Here is a 17,803-nt window from a genome sequence, read left to right on the forward strand (position 1 = left end):
ACAGTTTTGGTCTCTTTGGCTGATTTCCTCGTTCATGACGACCGTACAGAGGTGGGTTTATATTTAATTCACTCTTTTAAATTATATTGAAGCTGAAAGTTCTGCATATTAATGAGCGTGGCCTCTTTGAGTGACAGCTAGCTGCTAAGTTTCAGCTACTAGGCTTCATCCATCCCACCTCAGCTCCACCCACGCTCCACCTCTTTGCCCATGTTTGGATGAGTGGTTGGAGTTTGGAGGAGTCAGATGGTGCCAAGATGGTGACGGTCGGAGTCACTGAGCTTCAAACGACCCTTCAGGAACTTGAAGGTGGCATCACGGAGACGACGGCCATGTTTGATACAGTCTGTGGTCGATGTGGGTTTAATCACCTTCACAAACCACATTCAGTGACGCCATCTTTCAATGTTAGAAAATGATTTCTCACTCAGACTCAACCAGCACCAAACCGTTCATCGTTCATTCACTGCTCAACTAAACTTTCAAGCATTCACACAGATGTTTGGTCAGTTCTGTGAACGTTTGTGAACTGTGAAGCTGCTCACCTGAAGAAAACTGCAGAGATGAATCATTTCTAACTAACTTTCCCTGTGTGCTTCCAGCCAATCAGGATGGAGGGCGAGGAGGACGGGGCGGGGCGAGTCAGAGAGCTGCAGGAGCAGAGGATGGCCGTCCAGAAGAAAACCTTCACCAAGTGGATGAACAGCGTCTTCTCCAAGAACGGGGTGAGACAGAAAGACCTGAAGAAGGCTGGAAAAAACAAAAACAAAAAAACAAATAGAAATAAGCCCAAAACTAACAAAATATGAACATTTTACAGCAAGTACCAACGACAGCAAGCAAATACTTTCAGCTCATTATCGTTTCCTCTGCAGATTGTCTGTAAAATGTCTCTGTTTCAGAGAGACTGTGTATCTGCAGATCGAGGTATTTAGATCTTTTAAGTACAGCAGAAATACTCCACTACAAGTGAAAGTCTTGCATTCAAAATCTCACAGAAATGAAAGTATGTGAGTACTATCAGCTGAAAGTACTTGAAGTAAACTCCTGGTGTGTGAGTTAAGTGTTGCTGTCAGTGTGTTTCTCTCTGCTGTCTGTGGATTCATGTTCCTGCTGCATTCATGTGTTCATTCATTTTACTACTGTAGATGTTTCAGCTTGAGCTCATTGAACTACTTCATATCCTGTTGGCTGATTTAATCTACAGTAATGCATCATATTCTAGAAGATCATCATATAGATGATACAAGTTTGCATCTCTGCTGACAAACAGTCCTGTGGTTGAAGCATATCTGTGACTCTGCTGTCGAATCCTGACGAAGCAGAGAAACACAAATGTGCTGAGTCGCTGTTGGTGGTTACAGTAATAATAAAACTAATGAGGCAGCCCGCATGTGTCTGCAGACTGATTCAACAACAAAAACACAGACAGACAGAGAGCCAGCATGGAAACACAGCAGCACTGAACGTCCTGTGCACACATCTGACAGCGAGGCTGCAGAGATGATGTCAGCGTTACTGCCATCGGTCACACCCTCGTCTGATAACATATTCAGAATCCAAACACACATTAATCATCAGTCGTGATGGCTGGCACAGCTGCTCTCAGCCTCCACACGCTCTCAGAGTGAATCACACTCCATGTTACAGAACACGAGAGCTGCTGCTCCGTCTCGCGTCCTGTGGGCCGGCTGGACGGATTCCAGTGGGTTCGTGTACTTTTTGATTTCATGTGTTTTCTCTGATAGCTGGATGCCAGCTGTTGGCTGAACACTGAGGCCTGCTGCTGCTCCTCATTCTCAGAATTCTTCTAGGATTTCTGGAGGATGGCAGCGGGGAGGCTGGAGTGCAGAGCTCTCACTCTGTCACTGTTACCGTGCACACATTTACTTTAGTGCAGCTTTTAACGTTGTAGCTCGAGGTCATGTCCTCTGGAATACTTCTGGGGGTTGTAATGGCATGAGTTCTACCTGCATTAAGAAAAAAAACAAACCACAAAAACAGATAATGTGACCGCACAGTGTATACCAGCGGTGGAAGAAGTACTCAGATCTGCAGAGCACAAAAGTAAAAGTCCTGCATTCAAAATGTGACTTAAGTAAGAGTACAGATGTCTTAGATATACAGAAATATACTCAAAGTATCTAAACTAAAATTTGTACTTAAGCACAGTACTTGCACTATGCCTAGTAAATGTACTAAGTTACTTTCCACCACTGGTGTATAATATTTTGATAGCACCGTCTTAATATATATTGTTGTAATACACATTCCGACCACCGGTGGCAGCACTGAACTGAGCGGCGCTCCATGTCCACCGGTGAGGAAGAGTTTTCGCGCCAAAATTTAAACGCGATATAAATGACACAGTTACGGAAAAGACGACAAGAGGAGGACAACGTTGAACATGTATTAGACCGTGGGCACAATGTGCAGGGGAGTACATTGATATTTACTTTTCTAAGGACGTCTGGACTGGACAGACGGCTCTAAGGGGACGCTGTAGTGTCTTCCCATGAAGTGTGTAAACATGGCGAATAAAACCTGAGAGTGGCGGTAAAGCAACATCATGGATGCGAGCTGCCGTAAAACCTCAAAGAAGAAGAAGAAGAAGAAGTAGTAGTTGCGGCGCCATGTTTGGATTTTAATAGAAGTCAGGCCTGTCAGTCAATCTTGTTTTCAGGACGCACTCACCTGACATTTCTTCACGTTACGAGCCGATAAGGAGAATATTTTCTCTGAGGTGAGTCTGAAAACGAAAAGACCAAAATATCCGCTGGTTCAGTGTCTCAGAGGAGAACATTTTGTGCTTGTTTCAGTTTGGTTTGACCGTTAATGTGACGTTAATACGTTTGGGTTTGGACTGTTGTTGGTGCCCGGCAGAGTGCAGGTGTGTTTGGTTAAAGCAGGAAGGTGAAGCTTCCAGAAGCAGCAGCAGGTCTGCAAAGTTTAGAATAAAGAGTGTTTGTACAGTTTCAGCTTTCTTTATGATGGATAAAATAATGTAATGCTTTATAACTGAGCGTCCTGGGTTCATCTGACTGTACGAATTTAATGAGGAAACAATAAACTGGACGATAAGTTCAAACTTTTCAACTGGCCTACAGTAACCTGAGTGAGCTTTGTTTTTAGCCTAGCCGACTGCCGGAAATGCATTTCGCTGTGTCGTAACGCGCATGTCGTAAAATGGCAATGTCGTAAAAAAGCAGTCAATTAAGAAGCGGTTTTGTAGCATACAGTCATAAATGTACACAAGAAAAATCAATGTGATGGGTCCACACACACACACACACACACACACACACACACACACACACACACACACACACACACACACACACGCTGTGGTCCCTCCAGGATCACCTCTGGCAGAGCTAAAAGTGGCAAAGAGAAAATAGTTGTTATTTTAATGGATTCCATTTCGGTGCTGGTGGGGTTAACGGACGCTTTGTGTTGTGTGATGATTGAAGTGATGAACTCTGAGTGACTGTTTTGTTCAAGGCGACAGGAAATCAAACCAAGGTAATTCTACAAAAGGCTGTTCAGATAGCCCCACTTCCTATTTCATGGCTTCACATTTACTGGATAAACAACAGTGAAGAAAATTGAGTTATCCTGCAGCTCAGTGTTACACCCGAACACATCACTCACTTTGGCTTCAGCCTTGTAAAGCTAACTGAAGTCTAATGGATCCCAGCGTTCCCACCAAAGCTCATGGAAATCCAGCAGGCGTTTGCTGCTGACAGACAAACTATCAGTCACTGTACTGCACTTAGGGAGAAATTTGACGTGCTTGTACTTTACTTGAGTCTTTTCTCTTCATGCCACTTATACTCCGCCACATGTCAAAGGGAAATATTTTACTTTTTACTCCACTACAATTATCTGACACAGGCTTTAGATACAAATTACTTTACAGACTTTAGATGAAACACATGAAGAGTTAATATAAAAATGAATCATCTGATGTTTGATCTTCTCACGTGTTTGATTTGCTGCTTTTCCTCTCAATGATCTCAATGATCTGAATGTGTTTGGAATCATGTGGAGCTTTGGACTGTTGGTTGGACCAAACAAATGTGGTGAAGGCGTCACTTTGGGCTCATTGTGACCACATTTCTCACTATTTTCACAACGTTTCCAAAGCAAACGATCGATCGATCGATGGAGGAAATGATCAGCAGATTGATCCAGAATGAAAAGAATCATTAGTTTGAGTTAAAATGAGCTCCATGTCAACCAACTCCAACAGGAACATCCTGCTGAGACATGAACGGGGAGACACAATACAAACCACATTCCAGTAATATTATCGTTGTAATTCATTTTAACTGTCGATGTCTTTTTAAATGCTTGCAGCAATCTTGTCGGGTTGATGTCATGTCAGTCCAGTCGTCAACTCAATAACATTTTTATTTTTCAAACGTTTGGCCTGAAATCAGGTTTTGTTTTTCAGTCATGAAGTAAGATTGAGCTCAGGTCGTCCAACAGTTTTCAGTGGAACTGGAAACTCCAGAAGAGAGAAAAGCAGCAAATGTCAGGGTTCAGAGTCTTGAATTAGAAGGCTGGTCTGAGGAGGACTGTGGAGTCTGTGATCATGGAACGAGGACATGGCGGACTTTTGGTCTCAGGGACGTCCTGATAAAGGAGCTGTAAACCCACTGGGGATCTACATTTAGAACAGAAACTTCTGGGTCTAAAGGTGCGGTTGACAGCCGTCTTGGAGGAATGTCTCCGCCTAACGAGCTGCTCGTAGCCGTCCAATGCTACCTGACCTGTAGACAACAGGATGTCCTGAGCTGGACTGGACAGACACGTTATGTAAGGCACTTCAGAGGAAGAAGCAGCGACTCTCTGGATGATTTAAGTTCACAGTGAACTTCCTGCCAGTCACAGAGCTGTCAACATGTTTACATCTTAAAAACACTTGAGTTTGACTCATTGCTGTACCCTCTGTGTGTACTTTTACCGCTGACGCTGTACGATATGCAGAGGCGGAAGAAGTTTTCAAATCCTTCACTGAAGTATCAGTATATGAAAGTGAAAGTACTCCAGTACAACTAAAGGTCATGTGTTCAGATTCCTGTTTAAAGGATGCGTCCACAGCTTTTCATCAGGTGATCATGTGACTCATCCCTCCTGTTCACACCTTCAGTGTCAGTGCTGGAGGTCCTCACTCTGTGTAGAAAGACATTTTAAAGCTTATCTTAAGATGAAATAACAGCTGGTTTTGGGTCTGACATCAGAGTAAAAGGTGGTCTGTCATTCGCTGTCGTCTCGTCTGCAGGAGAACGTGGAGCTGACTGACGTTTACACGGAGCTGAAGACCGGCGTCGCTCTGATTCGTCTGCTGGAGCTCATCTCCAGAGAGACGCTGCCCCCGCCTAGCCGCCGGGAGCTCAGGGTCCACTGTCTGGAGAACAACAGCATCGCCATCAGCTTCCTCAAAACCAAGGTGACTTACCTGTCTGTGCCGTGTAGAGCCCTAAAAGCCAAGGTGACTCACCTGGCTCCTCCAGATTTCTCATTTCACTGTGTGAAATCAATGAAAACCTGCTGAGAGTGAGCAGCTGAAGTCTTTGGGTCTCTCGTGAGTTTCGTTTGTGTTTAGTGGCTTGGGTTTAGCTCCACCTGGTGTTGATCTTTAGGCATTACAGCTCTTACTTTCACTCAAAGCTGAGCTGACTGAACAGGTAATTTTCTCCACTGAGCAGTGATCCAAAGTGCTCATTATGGCCAATTTCTTTTGGATTTGTTTTGAAGCTCTAAATAAAAGATTGACTGACGCTTTGAGCTGATGGTTTTAGTGTTTAGTCTTTTCACAGCAGCTCCATAAACTGTGAATCTGATCCTGTAAATGAGACTGTGAGCAGCAGGCCGAGCTCAGAACAAACCAATCGCTGTGTTTCCTGTCAGATTCGGGTGGATCTGATTGGTCCAGAGAATGTGGTTGACGGGGACCGTACACTGATCCTGGGTCTGCTGTGGATCATCATCCTCAGGTTCCAGATTGGACCCATTAACCTGGACGAGGTAACAAACCCGAAACCTTCAGTCGGGATTTATTTTCTTTGTAGTTCAGTTGTGAAAATCTGAGACTTGAACCTCAAAAACGTCTTTTTGGAATGAAAGAAAACAAGTTGAGCTTCAGGCACTGATGAAGGATCTGTTTTAATAAATCGACTCAGTCCAGCATCGTCTCGTCTGTCTTCCTGCTCCTTTCCTCTTTGTCCTGCCACAGCCGGGGGGCGGAGCCAGTGTTGCCCGGCGCTCGGCGAAGGAGGCTCTGCTGATCTGGTGTCAGAGGAAAACAGCGGGTTACCATGGCGTCGACGTGCAGGACTTCTCATCCAGCTGGAGGGACGGACTCGCCTTCAACGCCCTCATCCACGCACACCGGTAACACACACACACACACACACACACACACACACACACTGGGTCCAATCTGGCTCCAATCTGGCTCCATCCTCTCTCTCCATCCCAGGCCTGACCTTTTTGACTACCGCCGTCTCCGTGGCGATGACCCTCGTCATAACCTGGGGCACGCCTTCTCTCTGGCGGAGCGGGAGTTCGGCATCATGCAGCTGCTGGAGGTGGAGGACATCGTGGTCCCTCATCCGGACGAGAAGTCCATCATGACCTACGTGTCCCTGTACTACCACTACTTCTCCAAGATGAAGCAGGGACAGACCATCCAGAAGAGACTTGCCAAGGTCTGAACCAGCACCGGAACCATCACTGGTCCACGAGATGGACTCTGTTGTTCTGTGTTTGACAGATACAGCAGACGGCAGCATTTTTTTGATTTTTTTAATTAATATTCTGGTTTTGATCAGGCGCTTACTGTCATGAGGGAGTGAAGGAGTGTGAGCTGGAGCTTAACTGGTTATTAATGTAGTAGTAGTAGTAGTAGTAGTAGTAGTAGTTCTGGCAGTGTCATCAGACAGACAGACAGACTGTGGGTTTTTCCGCCCTCTGCAGGTGGCTTCAGGAACTGCAGCAGCTGCCCTCTGCTGAGAACACACGCTTTGTTCTTCTGCAGCTGAACGTAAAGTCCTTCTGTCCACCTGTTGGCTCACTCTCACACGATGACTTCCTCTAATCCGTCACTTTCACCTCCTGCCTGTCACTCAGTGTGGATTACTGCTGGATTAGATTCAGGACTGACAGGAAGTCACCTGCTGACAGAGCTTCAGCACACAGAACACACACCACCTGAGAGACGGCCTGAACTCAAACAGCAGCAGTATGATAAACACTCACCCTGTATCAAACGGATGAGATGCAGAATAGATGATAATTATTAAGATTTAAGGGACTGCTGGCAGTGAGGTGGCGTGTTAGTTGGTCAGGTGACTGTGGAGTGGGCGGGGCTTCAGGCTCTAAGCTGATCAGGTCTGATCACACACACTGAGACGCTGCTGGAGGCAGAAACATTCACGGAGCTCACAGCTCCTCGACTAAACTCTACAGACACACCTGACCTGCTGTTTGCACCTGTAGAACGAGGAGAGGAGCCGGATGGAGGATCTGATCTGAGTTCAGTCTGCGTCAGCTCAAACCAAACTGTCAGGGATTCACGGAGGACTTAGAGGCCGTTTGATGTCGTTTTTTATTGCTGTTGTTAGACTCTGTAGTGACTGTGTTTGGGTGGAAGCGGACATATCTGTATTGTTCCAGAGCTTGATTGATGCTGCAGAGCTGAAAACATCTCTTCAGTGATGTGAAGGAAAGAGACGGAGTGCAGACGATGTCCGTCAGAGCGTCTCGGAAGAAGTCGCTGCTGTTTCCTGATTTCTGGGCTTTGTGAGGGTTTCAGTCGGCCGTTCTTGAACTCGGCCTCTCAGACTCCGATCTGGTCTGATGCAGATGTTTGCTGTCGGTGGAACCACAAACGTCCACTCTGTGGGTTTTGGTTGTTTGACTGCATGCTGTCTGTCTTCTCCCATCAGTGTTTCTGTTTGTGGTGAACTTAGATCGTCTGTACATGATTTTAACGTCAGTGTGATGAAGTCAGCTACAAGTTCCACTTCGTTAAACACTGAAGTCACAGAATAATTAAGAACGACGTGTTGAAGTCACTTAGTTTTTACGTTTTTGATGCACTCACCTCTTTATGTTCTGTGATGTTTGGCGCTCGAGCAATGTTGGCTGTTTATGCTTATGTACCAGGTAAACCAGGTATGTCCCGGTCCAGTGATCTACCTGGGGTCACTTAATGATGGCTGACATGCGGCAGGTAGGCTCAGGTGTGTCACAGGTTTGTGGGTGCACGTCTAGCAGCCTGCAAGGTTGTCTGTTGTGGGTGGTTCCAGGTGTGTACAGGTACATTGTATTATGGTGCTTCTGTGAAGAGATTTGAACCAGGGCTTAACACAGGTGTGCTTCTGGTGTGGTTGCAGCTATACTGCATGCGCCAGGTGTGTCCAGGTGCATTCCACGTATGTTAGAGTTTTCAACGCAGAATTTGGAGATGGCAGGTGTATGAGGTGTGTTTTGAATGTGGTGAAGGTACCTGGGAGCCGTTACACTGAATGCAAAAGGTGTGTCCAGGTGTGTTGAGGTATGTTGAGTTTGGAAAAATAGCTTTTCAGGTATAAACTAGAGTTTCAGGTGTGATCAAGGTTTCCAGAATCATCTCTAGTCATACGCCCCCATTGTACAATTTTAGTAAGAGCTGCACCTGGTGTGTTCACAGATATTTACAGTGATTTCCAAGGTACCAGGTGTATGTTGACCTGTGTCACATGTACATGGCACAGGTGGGTCAAAGCTCTGTTCAGGTGCATAAAGGTGTATCCTTGACTGACAGGATTTACCTTCATTAGGTATAAATGTACCGCATATGTCCAGGTGTGCTCCAGGTGTTTCAGGGTGTTCGGCTGGGTGGTGCGCTGTAGGTGTGCATGTGCAGGGTTAACAGTATGTTGATGGGAGGACGTCTGAGTGGTCAGTGGGTGAGGAGGCAGTACAGGAGAGAACCTTCCTTCAGATCCCACCACAAGGTTCGTTCTGTGTGTCTGCAGCTTCCTGTGCTGATGTTTACTGTGTTTGTCCTGAAAGTCACGCAGGTCTGAAACCTTTTTGACGACCAGGAACCTCTGAAGTGACCTTTGAGGTTCCTCAGGGATCGATCCTCGATCCTCGATGCAAAACCCCACCGCCTCGTTCTCAGAGCGACATTCTTATACTTAGAGCTGCAGCAATTAATTGACCAACAGAAAATGAATCACCAAAGTCAGATCAGCAGTCGAGACGCCGTCCTGATGCACCTGAATCATTACGCCCTCGTTAAGATATTAAAGTTTTGTGTTGCCACGTGTTTGGTCTAAAGCACTAACAGTCAGGGCTCCTGTGCAGGATTCAGGCAGCAGACTGATGAAGATTTTTCCTCTGTGACTCAAATGTTCTCCTCAGATCGTTGGGATGCTGATGGAGCTGGACGGCATGAAGGCCCAGTACGAGAGACTGGTCTCAGATCTGCTTCACTGGATCAAAACCAAGGTCACAAAGTGTTGATGTTTGGACATGAAGTAGAAGAAGAGTTTGAAGTTTGTCTGTGGACTGATTGATTGTTGTCTGACTGATTGAAGGTGGAGCAGCTGAACGACAGACGTTTCCCAAACTCTGTGAGGGAGATGCAGAAGCTGATGACAGCTTTCAAGTCCTACAGAACTGTGGAGAAACCTCCCAAATACCAGGTGAGACAACGGCCTGATGGTCAGGAATCTGCTTCACCTGCTCAGCCTTCAGGGCAGATCTGCCACTGCATCACGAGCTCGCACAGACAATCAGCATCCATCGTTTCTCACTGATCACAAAACATCTGACTCCAGCCTGTTTCTCTCAAAGTCAGAGGAAGTATGTTGATTACATCATTACACTGACTTGGGTCTTTTTTTGTCCACCTCTGTCTTTAGGAGCGTGGTGTGATTGAAGCTCATCTGTTCAGTCTGAAGACTCAGCTGGCAGCCAACAACCAATGGGCTTACAATCCTCCAGAGGGTATTTAACACACACACACACACACACACACACACACACACACACACACGGTTTGTTTTTGTTGAACCCGATATGATGATGTCATGAATACGTCCACCTGTTCTGTCTGAAGGTAAAACTCTGAGGGACGTGGAGAAGAGCTGGGTTTTGCTGGAGAGAGCCGAACATGAGCGAGAGCGAGCCCTGCAGGGGGCGCTGTTTCACCTGGAGAACCTGGAGCAGCTCGCTCAGAAGTTTGGGAGGAAGGTAACATCATCCGTCCAAAGCAGCACCGTTAAGATCCAAGACGTCCCCAGACTGTCCCAAAACCCCAGATGTCTCATGAGTCTGTTTTCTGTCTGGTCACACTCTCTCTTGTAAAATAAAACTATAGGACTCACCTTCATGTTCTGCTTGAGCCTCTGAAGGTTAAACATGTAACCAGTCAGTTCACTCGTGTGTCTCAGGCAGCACTGAGGGAGGGGTATCTGGAGGACACGCTGCGTCTGATCCGGAGGCAGGACGTCCGAGGTCTGTCCACCCTGGAGGAGGCTCAGGCGGCCGGCCGGCGCCTGGAGGCCCTGGCCACCGACGCTCTGGCCAGAGAGCCACGCTTCACCGCTCTGAGAGACATGGCCCAGACCATCGAGAGAGGAAACTACCACAGCAAGGAGCAGATAATCAGGAGGTGAGAGGGGCTCTAACAGCATGGCGGACGACGGCGCCCGCTCATCAACACAGGAGGCGTTCTGTGTGTTTGTACTGCATGTGCACATGTATCTGTATCTGTGTGTGTAAGAGAGGAGAGCATCAGTCATCGATGGAGGGACCTGCTGCAGCAGCTCCAGGGCCAGAGGGGGCTGCTGGGAAATGTAGTAGAAAGTCTCAGTGTGCTCCGAGACATTGAGCTCGTCTCCCAGGAGCTGAAGGAACTCCAGGTGAGTTTACTCAGGTGGTCACTGAAGAGGACGCTGAGCAGGAAGCTTCTCGTCAGCTTTTCAAACACTGTTCACGACCTTTGGGCCAATGAAAAGCTAATAAAAATAAAGCAATATGTGATGAAGTTTCCAAGCGTGTCCTCCTTCCTCCTTCCTCCTCCCTCCTCCCTCCTCCCTCCTCCTCCTCCTCCTCTTCCCCCTCTCTGTGTCCAGTCCCAGGCCAGCTCCTCTGAACTGGGCAAACAACTGGCGGAGGTGGAGTCGCTCCTTCAGAAGCAGGATCTCCTGGAGGCTCAAATCTCAGCTCACGGTGAAACCATCATCACCATCAGCAGGACGGCGCTGAAGGTACAACGCTGATCATCATCCATGCTGTACTTACACAGTACATTTACTCACATTCTGTACTTGTACTTTACTGAAGTATTTCCATGTAGTTCTTCTTTGCTATCTGAAAGTGGCCGTCCTGCATAATGAGTACTTGTACATTTTGAATTCAGGACTTTTACTTGGACTTGTGGTTTTGCCACTTTACTGAATAGATGTGAGTGCTGCCTTCACTTCCTGGTTGAGTTGTCCAATCATCTGTCTTGATCTTCTCGCAGGTGAAAGTGAGAGACGCCCAGCAGATTCAGAGCAGAGTGAGAGCTCTCGACACTCAGTACAAATCTCTGGTGTCTCTCAGCAACGACAGGTTTTCTTCTGTTTTCACTTTTTCAGCTGCTGATCATTTACTGAACTACAGATGAACACGTGTCACTCCCTCACGCCTCCATCTATCTTTCCTCATCCTTCCCTCTCTTCCTCCTCTCCTCTCCTCTGTCAGGAGGAGGCGGTTGGAGGCTCAGTTGCGGTTGTTTGAGTTCTTCTATGACTGTGAGGAGCTGGAGGCCTGGCTCTATGAACGCTGGCTGAGGCTGCAGACTGCCGGACTCGGACGAGACCTCAACCATATCCAGCTGACCCGACACAAACACAAGGTGGGCCACGGGAGGGCATCAGCATACACCTTCATCATCATCGTCATCAGGTCATCAGTTCCTTCCTGAGCGAAGGATTTAGTGACATCTAGTGTTGAAGGTGCAGATTGTAACCAGTCCGTCGCCTCACTCGTCCCACAGAGGCTGCAAAAACACGAAAAACATCAACGTCCCTCTTTGCTTATTTTATGTCTGTTTTTCTCATTGTTTTGTCTGTGAAGTCAATAAAGGACACAGACAAATGAAAAGTCCGTCTGATCTGTGTTCAACCACCTGATTGGCTCTCAGGTTCTAGAGGCGGAGCTCAAGGCCCAGGAGTCTCTGTACCGAGGAGTTCTGGTTCGAGGTCAGGATCTGCTGTCCAAACAGAGTCAGGCCAACCAGCGGGCCATCCAGAAGTGGATCAGCACCCTGAAGAAGCAGTGGAGTCACATGGCTGACGAGGCGACGGGGCGCCGCAACAGGCTGCAGGCTGCCGCAACCATAAAACAGGTAGAAACAAAACGAACAGGTAAAGAGAAACGAACCAGGAAGAGAAAACTAAAAAATGCAAGTTTATTCTGTTTCTCTGTGCCACCATCCTAAATATTAACCAGACTGATTGATCAACAGGTCTGTGTCTGTTTTTAGGACTTTGCAGACGTTTTCATTTAAAACAATCAGCTGAAACATTCAGAGCTTCTTTTCTTCTCACTGAGGATTTATGAGGTCACCGTTCACATGCCGTGATGATGTCACAAGCAGATTTTTCCACCGTCCAATCAGGCGTCTTGTTGCTCTCTCTGAGCCCTCCTGCTGTGTCCCCGCTAACCACAGTCTCAGTGACTAGTGCGGTCGTGGTTTATGGGACTGGATCCAGGTTTCCTCGGATCTTCTTGGTTCAGACACCTCAGCTCACTGCTTTCTCTGTTCAGTACTTTGCAGATGTGGCGGAGGCCAACTCGTGGCTGAGCGACAGAAAACCGCTGCTGACCAGCGAGGATCATGGGAAGGACGAGTTGACCACTGCGGCGTTGCTGCAGCGCCTCCTGTGGTTGGAGAAGGAGGTGGCGGCCTATGGTTCGGACATAAAGAGACTGTCAGAGCAGGCGAGGAGCGCCGCTCAGCTGACGGCGCTGACGGTACAGAATCACATCATTCTTAACATGTGTGAACCTGACGGTGTAATAAAGTCCGAACCAATGAGAGACTGTCTAAGCATTTCTAAAGACTGGCTCTTCTTGTGTAGGCGGAGCCTCAGCAGAGTAAGATGATCCAATACAGCGAGTCCTCTGGAGAGGAGGAGGGGCCAGGTGTTGTGACATCATCACCACTGAGTGCCAGGGGTGGGAGGGGCTCTGGGAGCTCCGCCCCTCAGAGCAAGGACAGCAAGGCCAAAGTCCGCTTCAGATACAGCACAGGTACTGTCACACAGCAGTGCATGATGGGAAAAGACGCAAACTCTAAACTTTAGCTGTTGTCCCTCTTGAATGAATTCTAAGAAATAAGGGCAGTAAGAGGTTAATCATGTTGGTTTATTGTTCAGCCCTGTTTTCCCTTTTCTTTAGCTTTTATTAAACCAGCAGGAAAATGACCTTCAGCTGAAGGAAATGTGGAAAAAGAAAAGATCTCCTGTTGAAATGCTGAATCTGATCTGATGTGATTTTCAGGGCAGGTGTCGTGGGATCGTAACGAGGTTGTAACCATTGCCGGCTCTGAACAGGATGGAGATCGAGTCCTGGCCAGAGACGGCCGAGGAAACCAGCAGCTCATCCCCAAAAGCTACCTGACCCTGCTGCCTGCCACCGTACGATCAGTGATCAATAACACTCACATTAGATCAATAATCGATAAATAAGATTTCAGATCAATAATAAATCTAATCATTGCCTGTACCTGATGTAAAAACCTAATGTCCTCCTTCCTTCTTCCTCACTCTGCTCAGGCTCCTCCCCCAGCTCCGCCCACCTCCACCAATGGCTTCTCAGAGAGCCCGAGCAGTCGTCCGAGGCGCAGCCGCTCCATGCGTCGCGGCACGGCGGAGATCCAGACAACATGGCTGCCAGACCCGCAGTACCAGAGAGACACTGTGGAGAGCACGCAGGCCAGCCTGGACCAGGACTACAACGCCCTGCTCAGCCTGGTCAAGGTGACAGGGCACCATGGGAAATGTAGTTTGTCTGTAGATTGAAGTCTTTTAGATTTCATGGCCGCTATTTGTTTCGTGTTTGCAGTCAAAGACGAGGAGTCTGGAAGAGACGCTGCGTCTGCATCGATTCTACAACAGCTGCCAGGAGTTCGAGTCGTGGATAGAGGACAAGGAGAACATCCTGAACACCTTCAGCACCGACGGCGACAACCTGGGAGTGGTTCAGGCCAAATACGAGGTGAAGACTCCACTCGTGATGCTTGAACTTAAAGAGTTTGAGGCGTGTGTTGTTTCTGTCAGAGATGTTTAGTGTCATGTCTGCGTGTTGACTGAGTCTGTGGTTAGCCTAGCTTAGCATGTAGGGTGCTTCTCATTCGTCTCCTCGTTTCCCGCACTTCTGTCTTGAATGTTTAACTTTATTGATGAATTTGAGCCCTGATATATCTGCACCCTAAAGAAAGTGCGTAAAATGAAAAGACCAGCTGACATTTTTAAAGAGGAAAACTCAGGTTGGTGGTTCACACTGGTCACAATCAGTCTGTACTGAACGACTTCCTGTTCCAGAACTTCCTGACTGAGCTGGCGAGTGGGCGTGGTCAGCTGGATGACATCATCAGAATGGCAGAGGAGCTGGTGAAGAGCCGACATAGTAAACAGAGAGAGATCCAGAGCAGACAGAGGGGGGTTACCAACAGGTACAAACTGACCCTGAAACTCAGCTTCCTGATCCAGATAACAATCAACCAACATTTGACACGAAGATCAGATGAGTAGTATGTTAATGATCAGGCCCAGTGTCTCCACACACAGACAGAATCTCCCAGTCTGCACTAACCTGCCGTTGATGGGGTCTGGTCTCCGTCCCTGATCTCTGCAGGTGGGAGCGAATCCAGAAGCTGAAGGACGAGAAAGGACACGAGCTGCTGAGCACAGCAGACGTGCAGTCCTTCCTGCAGAGCTGCGAGGAGGCCAAAGCTCAGCTGCAGGATCAGCTGTCCCGCCTCGACACCGTGGACGTGGGCTGCAGCTCCTTCACCCTGGCGACCGAAGAGAAGAACCAGGCTCAGGCCCTCAGAGACATCCAGGCCCTGGAGAGCAAGATCGCCTACCTGAGGAGTGTCGCCAAGATGTACGGGAGCTGTTTCCTGTTATGTTTTAAACACTTAAACAAAAACTCAAGTGTTATGTAGAAGTTTAGAAGAATCGTCGGCCAGCTGGTTTGATCTCTTAACTGTTACCTGTCTCTTATAGTCCTCAATGATGTCATTTCCTGTTTCACAGGAAGCAGGACTGCAGTCCAGCAGAGAGCGCAGCCATCTCAGAGGAGGTTCGGGGTCTGGAGGCTCTGCTGAATCAGGTTTGGGTTCAGTTCATCATCACAGCCTGAACGTTAGTGGTGACACCAGTGACGGAGAAATCGTACTCTCGCCGCTCGTTCATACTGTTCTCCTGCTCTGTTGTTGAGCAGCTGAAGCGTCAGGCCGCTGACAGGCAGCGGCTCCTGGAGGAGGCGCGCAGGCTGCAGAGCTTCCAGCAGCAGGCCAAGGAGCTGCAGCGCTGGGCCGGCTCGGTCCGGGAGCGTCTCCTACAGGAGGAGACGGCGACGGATGTGGCCTCCGCCGTCGCCCTGCTGGAACAACACCAGGAGCTCCAGCTGGAGATGGAGGAGCAGAGGAGCAGGTAAAGACTGCTGGGTTCTCCCCGTTGGCTCAGTGTTTGTTCGATGGAGAAAATGATGTGAGTCCAGTTTGTTTAAACTGTGTTTGTGTTTCTCAGGTTGAAGGAGATGGAGAGGTTGGGTAAATCTCTTCAGAAGGGCTCGTCCAATGGGAAGACAGGGGATGTCGACATTCAACAAACCCTGGATAATCTCAATGCTGATTGGTCCGAGCTCGACAAGCTGTGGAAAAGTAGGAAGGAGCGTTTGGAGCAGGGGGTGGAGCTCCAGAGACTGAACCAGGAAGGAGACCGGATCGAGGCGGCGCTGTCCGGACACAAAGCCCGACTGAAGGTCAAAGACGTCGGGGTGAGGACGCTTCACTCTGATCCGTTTCCATCATTGGACCTCGATGTTTGGGACAGTGGTTCGACGTGTTCTGATGATGTGTTTACTGGTGCAGGACTCGGTGGACAGCGTCCACAGTCTGCTGGGCCGACAAGAGGAACTGGAAGGTCTCCTGAAAGCTTTGGACCAGCGAGTCGACCATTTCACTGAACGCAGCCAAGAGCTCATCAAACAACAGCACTATGCTGCAAAACAGTAAGAGAACAGCAGAAACGAGAGTTTGTCCCTCAGTTATGGGACACGTGTGAATAAAAACACAAGTATCTGTTGGTGTGTCATCAGATTTCTCGATGCAGGATTCACCTAAGACTCAAAATATGTAAAATCACGTCATAATTTAACAGATTGCAGTAAGTCATGCTCTATGATCTGCATTACACCAGATGTTAATGTCTGAAAGAAAACCTTCAAGAACTCATTTAGCTAGTTTTTGCTTGTTTTACCACATCTTATAAAAAGATATCATCATGTGATAATGATACTGCTGAAAGCCGATAAATGATGGTAGAGCTCCATCACGTCAGCTTTCTGAACACGATACCTGCCGTACAGTGTCAAAAACAAAACGTCGAGCAGTGATTTGTGTGTAATGCTGAGTTTATCTTTAAGCATCATGGAGAGGAGCAGGAGCATCCAGACGGCCAACAGGAAGCTGAAGGAGGGCAGTGGGCGGAGGAGGAGTCTGCTGCTGGCCTCAAAGAAATATCAGGTATCGTTATCATCTTTGTTGTTGTTATTGTTCCTGTAAAGACTCTGATCTGTTTTCCGTTGTTGTCCTGATGATGGCCTCTAGATTAGCTCCAACACTGACTCATAGAAGACTCAGAATAGCTATAACTCAGCACACTGTTTGTTCTTTAAGAGTAATCCCTGTGAGAAAAACTTCATATTTTATTATTATTATTTTGTTTTGTTTTTTTCATATTTTAATGTTAGTTCAGTCATCAGTCCTTAGTTTCCCTGATGTTTGGTGCTGCAGGAGTTCCAGAGAGATTCAGACGAGCTGCTGCTGTGGATGGAGGAAAAGTTCAAGGTGGCGGAGGACGAGTCGTACCGCGACCCCACCAACGTCCTCCAGAAGCTGAAGAGACACGAGGCGACTGAGAAGGAAATGCAGGCTAACCAGGTCCGGCTGGACAGGCTGGTTCAGGTAATGGGCTGCTCACTGGTTCCCAGTCCAGTGAAACAGTGAAGAAAAAACCAGCTTCATTTTAATGACGTGCCACAAACGCAGCTGAAGTCATGTGTGAATGTGTTCAGCTGGGGGAGGAGATGCTGGCTGAAGAGCACTACAACAGTCAGAGCATCAGGAGGAAGTCAGCTCAGCTCAGCAGCGGCTGGAGGAGACTTCAGGACAAGATGGCTGACAGAGGGGACAAACTGAGACAGGCAGGACAGCAGGAGCAGCTGATGGAGCTGCTGCAGGTAAAAAACACTGAGTGAGAGACTGACAGGGAATCAGTGACTGAAGGATCAGCTGACTCGTCGACTCAGCTGTTTATACATTAACCCAAAAACTGACCGAGTGACTGATGTATGCGCTAAAAAAAAAGTAATCCCTCCCTCCTCAGGATGCCAAGCTGAAGATTGAGGCCATCCAATGGATGCTGAACAGCGCTGCCAAAGGTCACGACCTCCGCTCCAGCCGACAGCTCCTGAAGGTGAGCTCACTGAGGCCTCACGAGGCCGACGCTGATTGGACGGC

General features: G+C 48.0%; 2 protein-coding genes across 2 annotated transcripts in view; both read left to right on the plus strand.

Annotated features, from left to right (window-relative positions):
• Positions 1-257: 257 nt before the first annotated feature.
• Positions 258-6,722, plus strand: LOC143331843 (spectrin beta chain, non-erythrocytic 5-like). Its single transcript, XM_076749027.1, has 6 exons — positions 258-344; positions 603-725; positions 5,288-5,455; positions 5,917-6,033; positions 6,242-6,399; positions 6,488-6,722. Exons 1-6 carry the CDS (start codon positions 258-260, stop codon positions 6,720-6,722), a joined length of 888 nt encoding a protein of 295 aa, XP_076605142.1.
• A 717-nt stretch (positions 6,723-7,439) lies between these two features.
• sptbn5 (spectrin, beta, non-erythrocytic 5) overlaps positions 7,440-17,803 on the plus strand; it is a 33,234-nt gene continuing 22,870 nt past the window's right edge. Inside the window, exons 1-26 of the mRNA XM_076749147.1 lie at positions 7,440-9,008; positions 9,421-9,507; positions 9,597-9,704; positions 9,924-10,008; positions 10,121-10,254; positions 10,455-10,675; positions 10,787-10,925; positions 11,139-11,273; positions 11,531-11,619; positions 11,752-11,905; positions 12,194-12,397; positions 12,820-13,026; positions 13,134-13,305; positions 13,555-13,691; positions 13,830-14,033; positions 14,119-14,271; positions 14,598-14,728; positions 14,911-15,162; positions 15,315-15,390; positions 15,502-15,713; positions 15,810-16,059; positions 16,154-16,293; positions 16,708-16,807; positions 17,078-17,248; positions 17,359-17,523; positions 17,670-17,759. Coding sequence (XP_076605262.1) covers positions 8,910-9,008; positions 9,421-9,507; positions 9,597-9,704; positions 9,924-10,008; positions 10,121-10,254; positions 10,455-10,675; positions 10,787-10,925; positions 11,139-11,273; positions 11,531-11,619; positions 11,752-11,905; positions 12,194-12,397; positions 12,820-13,026; positions 13,134-13,305; positions 13,555-13,691; positions 13,830-14,033; positions 14,119-14,271; positions 14,598-14,728; positions 14,911-15,162; positions 15,315-15,390; positions 15,502-15,713; positions 15,810-16,059; positions 16,154-16,293; positions 16,708-16,807; positions 17,078-17,248; positions 17,359-17,523; positions 17,670-17,759 — 3,915 coding nt within the window. The 5' untranslated portion in view covers positions 7,440-8,909. The remainder of the gene's footprint in view (positions 9,009-9,420; positions 9,508-9,596; positions 9,705-9,923; positions 10,009-10,120; positions 10,255-10,454; positions 10,676-10,786; positions 10,926-11,138; positions 11,274-11,530; positions 11,620-11,751; positions 11,906-12,193; positions 12,398-12,819; positions 13,027-13,133; positions 13,306-13,554; positions 13,692-13,829; positions 14,034-14,118; positions 14,272-14,597; positions 14,729-14,910; positions 15,163-15,314; positions 15,391-15,501; positions 15,714-15,809; positions 16,060-16,153; positions 16,294-16,707; positions 16,808-17,077; positions 17,249-17,358; positions 17,524-17,669; positions 17,760-17,803) is intronic.

This window comes from Chaetodon auriga, chromosome 14, assembly GCF_051107435.1.
Source record: "Chaetodon auriga isolate fChaAug3 chromosome 14, fChaAug3.hap1, whole genome shotgun sequence".
Lineage (NCBI taxonomy): Eukaryota > Metazoa > Chordata > Actinopteri > Chaetodontiformes > Chaetodontidae > Chaetodon > Chaetodon auriga.

Excerpts from the sequence above, each read along its gene's own strand:
- LOC143331843 (XM_076749027.1), top strand. The coding sequence starts at position 258 with ATGGTGACGGTCGGAGTCACTGAGCTTCAAACGACCCTTCAGGAACTT. Across the intron at positions 726-5,287 it reads GCGTCTTCTCCAAGAACGGG|GAGAACGTGGAGCTGACTGA; the intron begins GTGAGACAGAAA and ends TCTCGTCTGCAG. Across the intron at positions 6,400-6,487 it reads GCCCTCATCCACGCACACCG|GCCTGACCTTTTTGACTACC; the intron begins GTAACACACACA and ends TCTCCATCCCAG.